The sequence below is a fragment of the Protomyctophum parallelum genome (assembly GCF_964188405.1).
Source record: "Protomyctophum parallelum genome assembly, chromosome: 4".
In the NCBI taxonomy this organism is placed as follows: Eukaryota; Metazoa; Chordata; class Actinopteri; order Myctophiformes; family Myctophidae; genus Protomyctophum; species Protomyctophum parallelum.
In genome coordinates this window covers 19,787,567-19,802,478 of record NC_139700.1, presented here as the reverse complement: position 1 = coordinate 19,802,478, position 14,912 = coordinate 19,787,567, and the positions used below count along the sequence as shown (strand labels likewise).

General features: G+C 43.7%; 1 protein-coding gene across 2 annotated transcripts in view; it reads left to right on the top strand.

Annotated features, from left to right (window-relative positions):
* Positions 1–444: 444 nt before the first annotated feature.
* sema4ba (sema domain, immunoglobulin domain (Ig), transmembrane domain (TM) and short cytoplasmic domain, (semaphorin) 4Ba) overlaps positions 445–14,912 on the top strand; it is a 59,459-nt gene continuing 44,991 nt past the window's right edge. The window contains exon 1 of one of the 2 annotated variants that reach the window (XM_083763034.1): positions 445–621. In XM_083763034.1, coding sequence (XP_083619160.1) covers positions 576–621 — 46 coding nt within the window. In that variant the 5' untranslated portion in view covers positions 445–575. The remainder of the gene's footprint in view (positions 622–14,912) is intronic. The other variant, XM_083763033.1, reaches the window with a different exon arrangement.

Sequence of the window (14,912 nt, the reverse complement as noted above, 5' to 3'; positions counted from 1 at the left end):
GTGCTTTATATGCTAATAACTAGTTAACCCATGTTAATGAGGGTCATTTGAAGTGCGCTTGTGTAAATTAACTGGTTGCCAGCCTGTGTATGTGTGTCACACCTTTCTGTTCTGCATATACAGTATTACCTGCTACTGTAGCAGTTTGAAAGTACAGTATGTGTGTTATGGAGGTAATGCATAAATGCCCACAGACTAAATACACAGAGAAACCGTGTTAACGCTCAGCTATACAGATAGTTAGATTTGTATATAGACATAAGTAAACTCCCCGTGGTTGTGTATATCCACATCTGCCTAACTGCCTTAATTGCTCTCTCTCTCCCTCTACTCTCTCTCTCTCTCTCTCTCTCTCTCTCTCTCTGTGTGTATGTGTGAGGGGTGGGGCTAGAGAGCAGCTCTGGCCAGAGGCAGGCAGCACTATGACAGTGTGTCAGAGCGAGCTAGAGAGAGGGAGCGGACTCAGACACGCACAGTGCAGGCAGCTAGAGCTTTAAACCCTGTCACCTCTGTTTTGGATAAGCAACTGGCTCTGGAATATTCCATCTCAGTCGTACAAGAGGAAAGGTTGTTTAATGGCATACCTGAAAAGAAGTCTTGAACCTGTGTGGGACCAACTGAGTAAGTATAGAAGCTACTCCTTGTGTTCATTATCTATGCTGTGCCTTGGCTATTATTAATCATTGATGTGATGGCGTTGGAGTTCTGGTTACTTAGTGAGATCATGTCTGATCGTTTTTTGTTGAAATGTGCTAAACTTTTTCCCATGGCTAAAGGCAGCATGAGGTTTGTCGTTGGTCTTTCTAACCAGGGCAGAGTGTGTGAGTTCATGTGAGACAGCCCTCCTTTCTCTCTCCCTCCAGTAGTCTTTATCACAAGGTGATACCAGGCAGGGGGTGATTAAAGTCTGTGTGTGTGTGTGTGTGTGTGTGTCTGTCTGTCTGTCTGTCTGTCTGTCTGTGTGTGTGTGTGTGTGTGTGTGTGTGTGTGTGTGTGTGTGTGTGTGTGTGTGTGTGTGTGTGTGTGTGTGTGTGTGTGTGTGTGTGTGTGTGTGTGTGTGTGTGTGTGTGTGTGTGTGTGTGTGTGTGTGTGTGTGTGTGAGGGTGTGTGTGTGTGTGTGTGTGAGCTTGCCTGTGTGTGCGTGTTCGCTACCCTTGCATTAAGAGATATTGGCTTTGGACTTATTTTCTGTGGAAACACAGCTATTTACCTGGGTGTGTTCACACTTTAAGACCTGCTGGTTTGTGTGTGAGGCTGAGCACCTCTGCTAATACAACAGAATAGCAGTGGCGTTTCCAACTGAATCTCGACGTCTCATTCTGCAGCTCATTTGAGCCAGTGCACGACCCATGAGCAATGAGCGGGAGTGCCTGGGAGCGGGACCTGGCACACACAGGAGTGAACCAATGTGGCAGCCAGTGCACGGCATGCACATCCCATCCAGTGTCACCATGTCTGCTTATTATAGCTGACTTTGGCCTTGTTTTTCTGTAAAGTTGCTTGTAAATATTGTTAGTTGCACGCTTGTTTGTGTAGTTGCTTATTTGGGCTTGCTTCCTAATGTTGTACCAGTGGTTCTCACGTATCACTTTGTTGCTTGCTGTTTTTTTAACTTTTTACCTTGAAAATCTTATTTGTTTTGGCAAGGAAATCTAAGTTATGCTTTAGGTTTGAAGTTGGCTTTCAACATCTGAATATAAAGAAACGGGGTGAAATGAAATCAAGTGAAAATGTTTTATACTCCAGCTTGGCAATTGGCTGTGTGCAGTTTTATGAGTGAGCCTGCTGTGAACGTTTGTAATTGTGATGCTAGCAAAGGGCTGATGATGCGGTGGGCCGGGGCAGACGAGACGCAGGGAAGAAAGGCTTCAGGTGTCTGTGTGTGTGAAATTCAAACCTCCCAGCCTCTACTGCTGCCAACATCATAATGTGACGAATGCCTGCCAAAGACTTGTGGGGGAGGTATTACTCTATCAGTGGTTACTAAATAGAGACCATAATTGATACTGTATTATGTTTATGAAGAGTTCAACAAAACATTACTGTCCTATTTGTTTTGTGGTTGGATAGGATCGGACGTAAACAGATTTAGCTTTCTTTCTCCTCTTTATTATGCAGACAAAGTTAAATGTATGGTACAGTACACGATGAGTGAATATATGTATTTAATTTACTCATTACAATAATTTCAGGTTTTATCATTTGATTGTTTTATGCTGTCCATTCAGAGGCACCTGTCAGTATGTCAAGAGGGCAATCAAAGTAATTGTTTTATGATGCCAGGAACGTGAAGGCCAGCCTATCTGATACTGTGGCTGTTGTCTATCCTGTCTAGCGTGCAGCTGGACAGCTGGACGTGAGAGATAACCCTCCCAAAAAAGCTTACACACACACACACACACACACACACACACACACACACACACACACACACACACACACACACACACACACACACACACACACACACACACACACACACACATATTTAGATGATCAACAAACACCCAACAACATTGTATTAAAGAGGAGCTTTCATGGGTTATGCATTATTTATTTATTTTCCTTTAAAAGAGCGGGACTTTCTCTCGAAGTAAGGAGGCGGAATAATGGACAGCTCTATCTCCGAGAGAATCTCAGGAAGAACAGAGAGAATACTGTTAGACTTGTTACATACATGGCGATTCCTCTCTCTGTTGTAGATTTCGAAGGAGAACAGCCTGGCTTTGCTGATGACCTTGCTCCGGTGTTTTCTTTTGGTTTGATCCACAAAGAAAACAGCTGGCTACAGCATTCTGGGTAGCGAGGCCTTGACAATGAGCTGCCTGTATGATGCTGTCAGAATGAGTTTGGCTTGTTGGTAAAGGATGGTGCCCATTATATCAATAGCTGAAATCCAGACCCCATCAAGATAATATTAACAGTCATGAGGGGGAAATGAAAATATCCCGTTTATGATGCGTCATGACCTGGAAAAGGTGCTTCCGTTGGATTTGTTGAGTTGTCATAGGAAACGTCTAGTCTGATTAATGTGCACAAGTTTGGCATAAGCAACCTTGATGCGATGCCTTGTCTACATTCCATGTTATTGCTTGTAGATAATACTGTACCTTGAAGGATGCCTAATTAGCACTGCTGCTTAACTAATTTCACTACAACTGAATCACTGCTGCTCAATGAAACACAATGTCACTGGTGTACTGCTGTGAATGATATATCACCACTGTTGAGAAAGATAAGCAAAGATAAACTGTGCTTCTGTGTTATGAAACAAAAGAGTGAAAGCAACAGACAGCAACAGACAACCTGTTTCTAAAGAAAGAGAAGGAAAGAAAGAAAGATGCATGACATTGCTGTATCACCGCATAATCCCTTACCCTGGCCCCATGAGCTCATGTTTCCAATCATTGTCAGCATATATCCCAGGGGCATTTACTCCGCATTAGACTTCATCTGTTTATATAGGCAGGTTGACTAACCAATCCACCCCCCCCCCCCCACCCTAGTTGTGTGTTAGTGTGTGAGAGGGAGAGAAGTATTTGTAAACATGCTTGCTTGTACTTGCTTACAATGTGTGCTAGCGATTACCCTCATAGGCTGGTTGCCTGATGTGTGCATTGCTGTCAACTAGATCACAATTTCAGTCATGCAATTAGTTATGCTAGTGAAATCAAGAAATGTATATAAACTTCAGTAAAAACATAGCGTAGCCTATCACCTCAAAAGACCCATTTGCTCAAGTTCATGTAGTGCCAACAAAAATGTGCTGGCCCCAGCCCCCAGACATGAGATATAAGTCCTAGTAGCTGGATCCTCCACCAAGTGCACGATTTTAACGAATTGGGACCCAGCCATTCTGGAGAACATAGGCTTCAAAGGCTGAACAGATTATATAAATAGATTGAAGAATCAAACTATTGTCAAATAAATCCAAATTTTGTATGGCTGTTTTATGTGCATTGTCTTTCAAAGGTCAAATCTGATGTGATCACAGAAAAAAGGGGTTTGCAGCAGTAATTATTTTATTCATAACATCCCATTCATTGATTACGTCTTTTGAATAAACTGTCTTCGCTGTGGCTGTGGAACTTAGCGGAGGGTCAGAGTGTCACAGTGAGAGAGCTTTTGTGTCTCGGCGCTGGCAACCAAAGCGAGCAAGAAAAGGGTTAATAGTTGGGACGAGAGGGGGTGGGCTGTCCACTGGAGTGGCCAGCCACTTGTAACCCGAAGGTTAAACACAGGCCTTCGGGGAGTTCTTTTTACTGTGTACTCACTGATGGGAACTCTCTGTAAACATGCATTCTGGGAGCACAGCAGTTGCCTATGTCTTTTCCCAGTCCAGCACAGTGCCATGACATGGGAAATGACTGTGAAGATGGAAGGGGGCCAGATCGTTGTTTTTTGCTGTGGCATCTCAAAGAGCCCTCAGAACTGCCCCTATAAGATGTGCACAAAAAACAGCACGTACTGTACTGCTGATGCCTCAGCTTTGCTTTTTCTGCGCAGGTCCTTATTTTAACTGTACACAAGTCTGTGGAATGGCTTCGGGAAGACGTGGGGTATTGTTTACACGTGTGTCAGCGTTTGTTCTTGTGTGTGTGTGTGTGTGTGTGAACCGCAAGATTGTCTTTTTGGTGGAGGGCGCGGAGTCCGTCACCCTTTACTTCACACCTGTTCTGCTTGCATGTCCATGTTACGCCACATTATATACGCTTCTATTTTAAACGGTAGCCGCCGGTGCTGGAATGTGGGCATCCATCCACATGCCTCTTCCCCCACGCCGGACGGACCAGCTAAAAGAGGGTACGCGCCGCCACGTACCTCGGCGAATGTGTAGGAGGTTTTTCGTTAGCCGCGTGGATATATGTTTGTGTGCTTCCTGTCGCGAGTAAGGAGAGCGGGGCTGATTAATGGAATCAGCCTTCAGCCCAGCTTCAGTTAGCAGCCTGCCCCCCCCCCCCCCCCCCAGCCCAGCCCCCACCTTCCCCTGTTGTGATTTGATATCTCTGAGCATTCCAGGTGGTGCCCTTTACTCTACTAATGGCGCTACTGACCTGCTCACACATTCCAACTCCAGGCCGCTGATCACACACTGCTAATTGCTTCACTACAAAAACGAGCCGAGCTTTCTTCTAGTATCACTTGCATCGTAAAGTGATGAACTCTCTGAATAGGGACATGCACAGTGCACGGGTGACACACACACACACACACACACACACACACACACACACACACACACACACACACACACAGTTGATAGTGTCATATTCATGCTAGTGTATAGGGCCTACAGGCCTTGCGGAGGGGTGAGTCAAAAGCACACAAAAACGCAACGTTATTTGTTCTTACATAGTCCCCGCATGAGGAAATGGACAACACGGTTTGTTGGTCGCGTCTGTAAAAGGCCAAATTGTCACCAAATGGAAGCATAGGATATGATAAATTATACACAGCTATCAGAGCTTGTACACACTGTTCTCCGCTGTAATTCCGCTGAGTTCTCGTCTGAAAACCAGGGCTTGACTGGGTAAAAGATTCAGGGCTAACATTTGGCCCAAAAACATATTAAAGCAAGGGGGGGTGGCCCATTCATTGGGCGGCCCACTGCCCACTGGACATAATGTTGATTGGCCAGTCCAGACTCCAGGCCTGATGATCACTGACGAGTTTGCAAAGCAGTGCTTCGAACGATGATGTCATGTTGTCTTGTTTAACTTTCAATGTGATATTTCCATGCCGATCATGTTTACGTTTACAACTCAATGTGCCGGCGAAAGTGTCATCCTCTTTCAAGAAAGAGGGGCCGAGCGGAGGAGGAAAAGCCTTCTTTCTCTCTGCTGCCAAAGGTTGGCAGGGGTAATTTTGCTTTGCTTGTGTCAAGGACTGCTCTTGCGCTCCTTGCGCTTGCGTTGGATTGGGGTTGCTTAGTGCTTCTTGCGTCGATTACGTTCGACTCTGTAAAATTGTAAAGCACTTAACACATGGCACTCAGTTTACAGATACGCTTACTCTCAAAGGACAACAATGGAAATAAGCTCTTGAGCTGTGTTGTATTGTCCTTGTGACAGATATGTCCAGTTATGTATTTATGCATATGCATTTTCTCAATAAAGTCACTCAGTGAACCAATTCTATTGGCTTTGGGCATGCATAGTGGAGAATGTTGGGATGCACGTTTCTTCATTTAGCCTGCTGGCAGTTGTAAATCAGAAATGCACAAAGAAGGAATGAAAGATGCTGGTGTTTTGTCACTTTTAACTTGGCATCCCTATTTTGGTCATGTAATGGAAAACTAAAATCATAAATAGCAGATCTACAAGTTCACATCATGTTGCATGGTGACACATTGTGACGAATGACTTAAGTCATGGAACGATCAAAATCATTAGAGCCAGGTAACTTACAGTATATTGTGTGTGTGTGTAAGAGTCACTTATTTAAATTTGTAATTGTCACCCAGTATATGGAAAGACAACATGTGCTACTCTGCTTGTCTCTCCGGGTGAGCATGACACAGGCCAGAGCTGGAATGTTTTACAACCACTCGCCCCAAAGTCAAAGGCGTTCCCAACTCTTCCTTTCTTATGGTAATGGGGCAAGACTTGACTTTAGTTACCCTTGAGTTAGCTTAGCATATGACAGCATATGACCCAGTTATTATAGCAATATAGTCTGCAAACATTCGTCTTCCTGCACACCAAAATGATTTGATAGCATACTGTATCTTTTCGGTGATACTTACACGCATGCTTCTAACATCTAATGGGCGACATGAAGACCGAGAGGGAGGTTAAATGTAATAGTGCCCAGGGTAGGATAAGACGGCAGCAGTCAAAACAGGCTTCCTGCAGCAGCCAGGCCTATACCAGTCAGGCTGGCAGGGCAGATGTTTTTAGGTGAGAGGCACAGTAGATAGTGCAGTCTGAATAATTCATCAGGTTGGATCGAAGATGTGATATATTAAGACACAGTGCGATACTTCCTGTGGCCCTATCCCGTGCTTTCTCTGTGGTGTTGAGGAGGGGCTTGCAGGGCTCAAATCCCTGCGTCTTCCCTTTCTTCTTGGCACTTGTCCACCAGCATCTGGGCAGTCTGGAAGACGGTTATGGATACTCTGCTTCTGGGGTCTAGAGAGGGCCTCTCTAGACATCTGGAGGAGAGGCCGAAGCAGCTTATTAGCATGCAGGTATCTGCTCACAAGAACTATCACAGTTGTTGCTTTGCTCTTTCCTCTGTACGGCTTTCAGAGTCAACCTGGTCTAATTTGCTCAGGTGACAGAGGTCCATTCATACATATTTTACTGTCTGGAATATGTGTCGTGTAAAAACTCTCCATGGTCTAGTTGGACTATTTGGTGTGACATGGTGCATTTCAAGTTAATTTCACAACAAACCACTAAACCAAGGATAAAGGGCGGACTGCCCCAACCCTTCTTGCTATTCATTTCGATGGAAGTTGCTCAGTGGCACCCGGAAGAACTACTTCCGCATTTTTCCGATTTGGACACCAAAATGCGGAAGTGCTCAATGTTAAACCTGAGCTGCACGTTTCCTCATGCTAAATGCGGCGGCCCGCCTGCATTCTCAGCTCTGACCATTAGGGCCCAGCGCTTCAACACTGGCCAGCCTTGCTTCAAACCCATGAGACGAGTTAAAACGATAAATCATGTTTGAAATATATAAATATTCTAAGAATAAGAGAACTAGGATCAGTGAACAAGTCACTCAAACACATAACATTTTAAGACATGAAGAGATCTGAGGTCATGCCCTCCTTCAGAGACACATTTTAGATTAGATTAGTTAATTATTATGGTTATAATGTCTAATTCACTCTCTTTAATGTTTTATTTAAACCTGGACAAGACTGTTTCGTATTGGAAAGATGTCCGCCAGGTGCAACAAGCTCTTGTAAGTTGTAACGCCCGTTTTTCTTCGTTTCCGACGTTCTGTTGTTGGTTCACTCACTGTTTTGTTATGGCTTCTGTTGCCAGTACCACTCGCTCCTCGTTGCGGTGTTCAGAGTATGGGTTTTTATGCCGTTCAGACTATGGGTTTTATTGGTAAGTCTCCCATTAGCTTAGAGGCAGCCAATCATTAAAAAGTGACGGTCGTCTTTATGTCGTCAGTAGTGGTACGTGCGTGCCAATGTAGTCCAGGTGCTTAAGCACCTGGCAAAAACTGCACGTTGGAGAATTACATTTCAGCAGCACACTGAGGCTCGCTGACTTGCTCCAACCCCTAAGTTGTGAAATTAGGTGAATGTGTGCGAGGCCATGCTATGTGGGCTCTGATATCACAATGAAGAGGCTCAGCTTTCCTCTGAACAGATCATTTCACCTCCATCGCTCTGTGACATCGGCACCCACCTTCACGCAGCCGTGCGTGCGTGCGTGCGTGCGTGCGTGTGTGTGTCTTTAACTGCACAAAAAGAGGTTATGTAGAAGTGTTTTATTGGTACTTTTGAAGATCACTACTAGTACATTATCTGGTAGAAGAAAGCTCGCAAGCACTTTACTTGCTGTAATGAGATTTTTTGCATTGTACCTCACACAAGCCTCCCATACTAGAGTTGAATTTAGCACGTCTTCATAGTGATAGTTAAACAAAGCATGTGACATAAGATGTCTGCCCGTATACCTGCAGCCAACTGCACTGAACTATGTCATCTGATAGGCTGCTAATCCCCTTATTATGCCTGTCTGGTTAAATGGAGCAGTCAGTCAGCCTTTAAATGACCAGCCAACTGATCGATGTAAACTCCATAACTTTACAGTGTACACGGCTCTGTGTGGAATGACTGACATTTCAAGGAGATGTTCAAAACATTGTGTTAACTTTAAGCCTAAAATGGGTGTTATATCAGTGTGATAAATTGGAGTTGCATGCATGAAATGTGCTGTGATATATATATAGGACCCATGGCTTGGTAGGGTTGAGAACTTGAGTGACGGGAACTCATCTCCCCCCGTCTGGTTTGTGAATTAGGCTGCCCTCATAGGTCAAATCTGGTTGTCTAGGACGTAGGATGTCAATGACTGGAATTTACCCTAAATATCTGGATTGTAAAGGATTCAGAACATGGCTTGCATAACTGGGATACCGATGCCAGCCAAGTGACTCCTGAAGATTTGGGGTACGGAATGTGCAGCCGGCTATTGATCTTGACTATGTGAGGTCACTGCATGTGGAGGGTGTGGGGGTGGGGGGGGCTGCCCCAAAGTCAGACCCCACATGAAGGGGACAGCCCCTCTCATGCAGTCACTCTTAATGCAGCATATCTGTGAGAGAAATCGAACTGGGGGGAGTCTGGCTGCTGCTTGATAATAAGAGGGACAAAATAACGTCAGTAGCCGTTTATGATCTACCAAGATCTCAGTAGGCATTCTGTGCGGTTGATCACAGCTACCAGCGACGACGCGTGTTGTCAACTGACTACGTGGCCGGTTAAAATGTACTAGTCCTTACCCGTTGTGAGATATTTGCCCCCCCCCCCCCCCCCCCCTTGTGGCCGTGGGGGGTACTGCACCCGGGTGCGTTTGTAATTGATAAATTAATTCATAATCATTAATGTGTCAAATCGAAAAAAGGGCTTCGTTACGCCCTCCATATTCATATGGTCAATGCCTGTGTGAAAAGTGGGAGTGATTGGTGCAGGCAGTAAGGAGCTACGGCAGTGTTTCTGACAGACACACAGACAGACATTGTTAGAATTATAATATGATAGTATGATGATGATGATGATATGAGCTTAGGGGACTTGAGTGGCTGGTTAAGACTGAGGTTAGGGTTAGAGTTAGGATTATATTTTGTGTTGGGGTTAGTAACGTCGGACAACACATGTCGTTGCTGTCAAAATAGTAGCCATGATCAACACAGAATGGAGCCTACTGAATTTCACAATATAGCGTTTGGTGCTGGAGACTTGTTGCGGTAGGTCAGTAGACAAGTCACCTGCAGCATTCAATGCTCTGATTAAACCTGATTTTTGTATGTCAGCACTGTAGCCAGAGGTGAGGAAACAGCCCGTACAACCACAGGCGTCTGCATGACAAGAAAGTCTCTCCATGTTTGTTGCCCCCATGATCAGTTGTACAGTAGACATTATGACAGTAGTAAGACATTTGCATATTCTTATCACTGTGAAGGCATTCAGTGAAGCCGATTTGGAGGAGAATTATCAGACAGCCAATCTTTTGCACTTTCACATGCTTTAGAATTCTCTCAGAATGCTTGGAGAGCATTTTTATGCCATCAGTGGCACAAAACACAGCCTATTAATATGCTGACCACGGCCTGTCTACAAAAGGGAAAAATGCTTACATTTAATGGCACCTCCAGGTTTCTTAATATCGGTCCTATCATGTTATATGAGCAGTACTGTATGTAAACAATTGCCCCTCCATTGACTGTAATTGCATGTAATAAACCACTCAAAAGGTGCATCACACAGATAAACACCAAAGTAGGCATTTGTGTTTTTTTAGAGGCTGCTGCTGTGCAGAGTAATATAATTTGCAGTGCTTCAGGTTGACAGAAAATACACAGTTATACAAAGATGTGAGATTAGTTAGGACTATATAGAATCTTAATGTGACGTTTTCACATGCCACTTCAGCCTTCAGTTGGCTAATCAGGATCAATGCATGTATGTTGCAGACCACAGATCCGAACTTCAAGCTCTCAATGCTTTTCACTGCAACACAGCTTGTAGAATGTTTGGGGAACTAAAGGTGACTCCAGTCTGCAGTCCATCTGCAATACAAATAGAATATTGTTGTAGACTTCCCAATGTGCTCTGTGTGTCGAACCACATCTCTCTGCACTGGAAAAGCGCAAGCTTGCCATCCTACGTTAAACTCTTTGTTTTATGTTGAGCACAGCGATTTTCTGACAAACACATTGGGAAGTCCTGTCAGATTTCCACATGCCCACCTCACATTATAAGTATAGCATTCAGGTTAAATATTGGTGAAGGTGCCCTCTACAGTGTCAATTTACCAAGAAAATGTTTTAAATTTACCCTTTTTTATAGGTCCATTTGGTTCCATTTGTATACTCTCTGAGTTAAATCAACACTATGGATTTGACCGTGTAAGTAAGGCATGTCTGTGGTCTGTGTCATTGATGAGCAGGCGTTCTGAGCCTTTTATCAGTGTCACACAGTGATGGATGTGTTCAGTCCGCTGCCCAGTGGCCAGTGGGGATGTGTCAGTGTGGAAAGCCTCTAAGCTAGTGGAATGCGTTCACTCGTGCAGCCTCTTGCTGGGGACATCAAGGGAGAACAGCCACGCTGCTTTGTTTACAGCATTTCAAGAATGCCACACCATCCTAATCGATTGTGAGGCAGACAAAGGTTTCAATGCATTTTTAGTGGAGTGAATAGAATCCATGACTCGACATGGGGAAGAAATGGGAACATAGCCAGCCGAGGCCCTTATTAATTCAAATGTGTAATAAATACTGTGTAGTCATACTTTCTATCAGGCCAAATTCCGATTTTTGAGGGGCTTAATGTTTGTCTTTAGTTCAATGTTTGTTTTGTAAATGCATTGACAATGAAGGGAACATTTACATCATATTGTGTCATTTACGTTATATTGTCTCTTTATTGTTAATGGCGTTTCATGTTTGTGTTTGCACCGTTTGTTTTACATCACCATTACATCACCTAATCAACATGAGTTAGACTTTAATATATTAGCACCCCTCACTCCACACGGCTGTGATTTTTAACATGCACTCTAATACACAGTGTGGGGTAAATAATGCTTAAGAACTAACTTAAGTCAGGTCTTTGTTATGCCTTTTGCTTTTATCCAGGTGGTGTATGCCTATTGATCTATTTTTGACCTCATTTTCTAAATAAATATAAAACAAAATAGTCATTATATGCTCTAGGTTCAAACTTAACACATGTGTGCATTATTTTGACAAAGGAAAATGTTTGCATAAGAAAGACTTTATGCTTAACTTTCTATTTACTTCAGAACACTGTTCAATACAAAAGCTTCTTTTAAGATGTAGTTGTTAGATTACACAGCAGTATTTATATACACTGTAATTACAGTAAAGTAAGACATTTGAATTCAACATTATTCCAGCAATAGCTACACCATTGTGTAGATGGCTTCTGTAGACTTACAGTACCTATCACATATCAAGTCAACAAAGCAGCAAAACAGGAACGGGAGACAAGATTTTGCAGCGTTATCACCTCTCACCCTATCAGGGTCAATATTTCACAATGGTGAATGCAGAAGGAATTATTGGGTGAGATAAATCCAAGCGAGTTGGAAAAGCAACAAGTGTTTCAACGGGCCTGACCTACTTACAGCAGCCAGACCTTCAACAAATCCTCACCTGTGACGTTGGGATCCCTCATAAAAACATCAGCACATGATATCTTTAACAGTACAGACAAGATGAACCTTCAGGAACACTTACATTCAACTTGCATGCTTGCATTTCAGTATATGTAGCATGTGCAAATCTGAAGTGGCATTATAAACCTGTCGGGAAAATATACCAAGGCCTTTGTCTGTCTGTGACCCTACAAGGTTATAGAAGGGAAAGTGTGAAGTCAGTGGCCTGGGGGTAACTAGAGTGAAAGCCCCCCCCCCCCCCCCCCCCCATCCCACTTTAATATGCCATGGAAAATGGAAAGACAACCCCATACTGTAGTCTCCCTGCCATATGTGAACCTCATCATATGCACATCTCATCATCATACTAGCCGACGATATATGGCACGTGGCGAGCCGTGCAGGCTGAGGGAAAGTCTGTAGAAATAGCTGTGGGAGATAGTGGTCTTTTTCTAGCGACGCTTCCTGTCCTAGTACTGCATGTTCAACATTACGTGAAGTGCTAATTGCTGTGACTGCATGTGGAGCGTCTCTGACAGCTCCGGCAGCCAGGAGCCTTAACAGAGTCTTCTGATGGAAGTGTTTTGACTCTTCTGGCAGCTGTTGGTGGGGGGGGACTTGCACTTACTTGCACGTGATGTCAAATTCTCCATCATGTACAGACAGAGATGGGGAATAATTATAATCATTGATTTGCAGTGATTAGCAGTGGCTCAGGGGCAGAGTGGCCGGATGGCAACCGCAAGGTTGCCAGTTCGAACCCGGGCTCCCCCAGAGTTGGTGTCGAAGTGTCCTTGAGCAAGACACTGACACCCAAATTGCTCCCTATGTGCAGGTTGGTGCCTTGCATGGTTTCCCCCGGCATCGGTGTGTGAATGTGTGTGTGTGTGTGAATGTAATGGGTGAATGTAATGCACAATCTCTGTAAAGTGCCTTGGATAAAGGCGCTATATAAATGCACCATTTACCATTTACCATATTCACAGGACTCTAGTGACGGGTAACAGTGTCTAGTGTTAGTGTAGTGACTAGACTCTAGTGATGGGTAACACTCGCAACGGGAATCGTTCTCAACAGGTATCGGTCTAGTCTAGTGCAGCGGTCTGGTGACTCGCTAAACCGATGCCCGTTGGGAACGATGCCCCATTGGGAACGTTACCTGTTGGAAATGCTTGCCCCTACGGTTATGCAATATCCATTGTACCCATTAAGAGTACTTAGTGCAGTACTCATTATCATAGTAACTGAAGGCAAGTCTATAACATCAGTACTATGTCTATTTTCTATGCCCATATATTATATCGGTCAGATGATCGGATCATTCATGTCAAATGTTACATTAAGAAAATATAACATCAAGAAAGAAATGCTAACATAAAGAGATTTCTTAAAACAGGATTACTGCAATATAATCCACCCCCACAACTTCATATTGAGACTATTAAAAAGTACATGCCTCCGTGAAACAAGCGCTGCGTTCATGATTTGAGGCTTTTTGTTCAAAACGGGCCAATCCTGCAAACTTTGAAAGCCAATGTTAGCAAATTAGGATGGAATATGAAATATCGGACAGATCCGGCTGGAACACATGACTATAGAGATAGTGTGTAACGAATGTTTATTTATGCATTTTTGAGTGGTGCAACCACTCCTATAGACAGGTGTGTGTGTGTGTGTGTGTGTGTGTGTGTGTGTGTGTGTGTGTGTGTGTGTGTGTGTGTGTGTGTGTGTGTGTGTGTGTGTGTGTGTGTGTGTGTGTGTGTGTGTGTGTGTGTGTGTGTGTGTGTGTGTGTGTCCGTGTCCGAGCACGGAAATGTGTCGAAAGCACGAAAATAGTGTTAAAGCCTTTGTTCACAACCAAGTGTCACTGTTGCACAGCCTAACACACAGACACACACACAGGCCAGGCAGGAGGGATTGTACAGTACAGTACAGTACAGTACCACTCACTTCAGACGGGTCTGATTTTATTAACTATAAGGTTACATTTGTATACTCGCAGAGTTTAACTAACACTCGGGTATAGGGCTGTCACGATTAAAATAATTAAGTTTATGATTAATTATCATATCAATAATTGTGTTTAACAATTTAATTGTGTTTTTGGCATTGAACATTGGAATATATTAATAAAAATCACACCCCTGTGAAGTGAGGGGCGATCTTAGCATCGTACATCATCATACATCTCATTCCGGCCAATCAGAATTTGCGTCTTCACCTTCGTCTTCAATGTTTGTCTTCACACAAACATTCAAACTGTCCATTCATTGTCACTAGTATTTAATGTTTGTGTTTACCCACCAAAAGCTGGACATAGGAGGGGCTGTCGCCCCTCAGAAAATATAAAGATGGAGTGCAGTGATCCCCCCCCAAAAAAACAGATTTATTTTTTTTCCCAAATGTTTTTACAGAAAGTGTTCAAAATATGTTTTATGTGTCCACAACCACCAGTTTATTAAGTATACCTGGTTCACCTTAGCACCACCCACCTGAACATAAGCCTCGCCCACAGCTGTTGTTGTATGATAATAGATTGGGGTT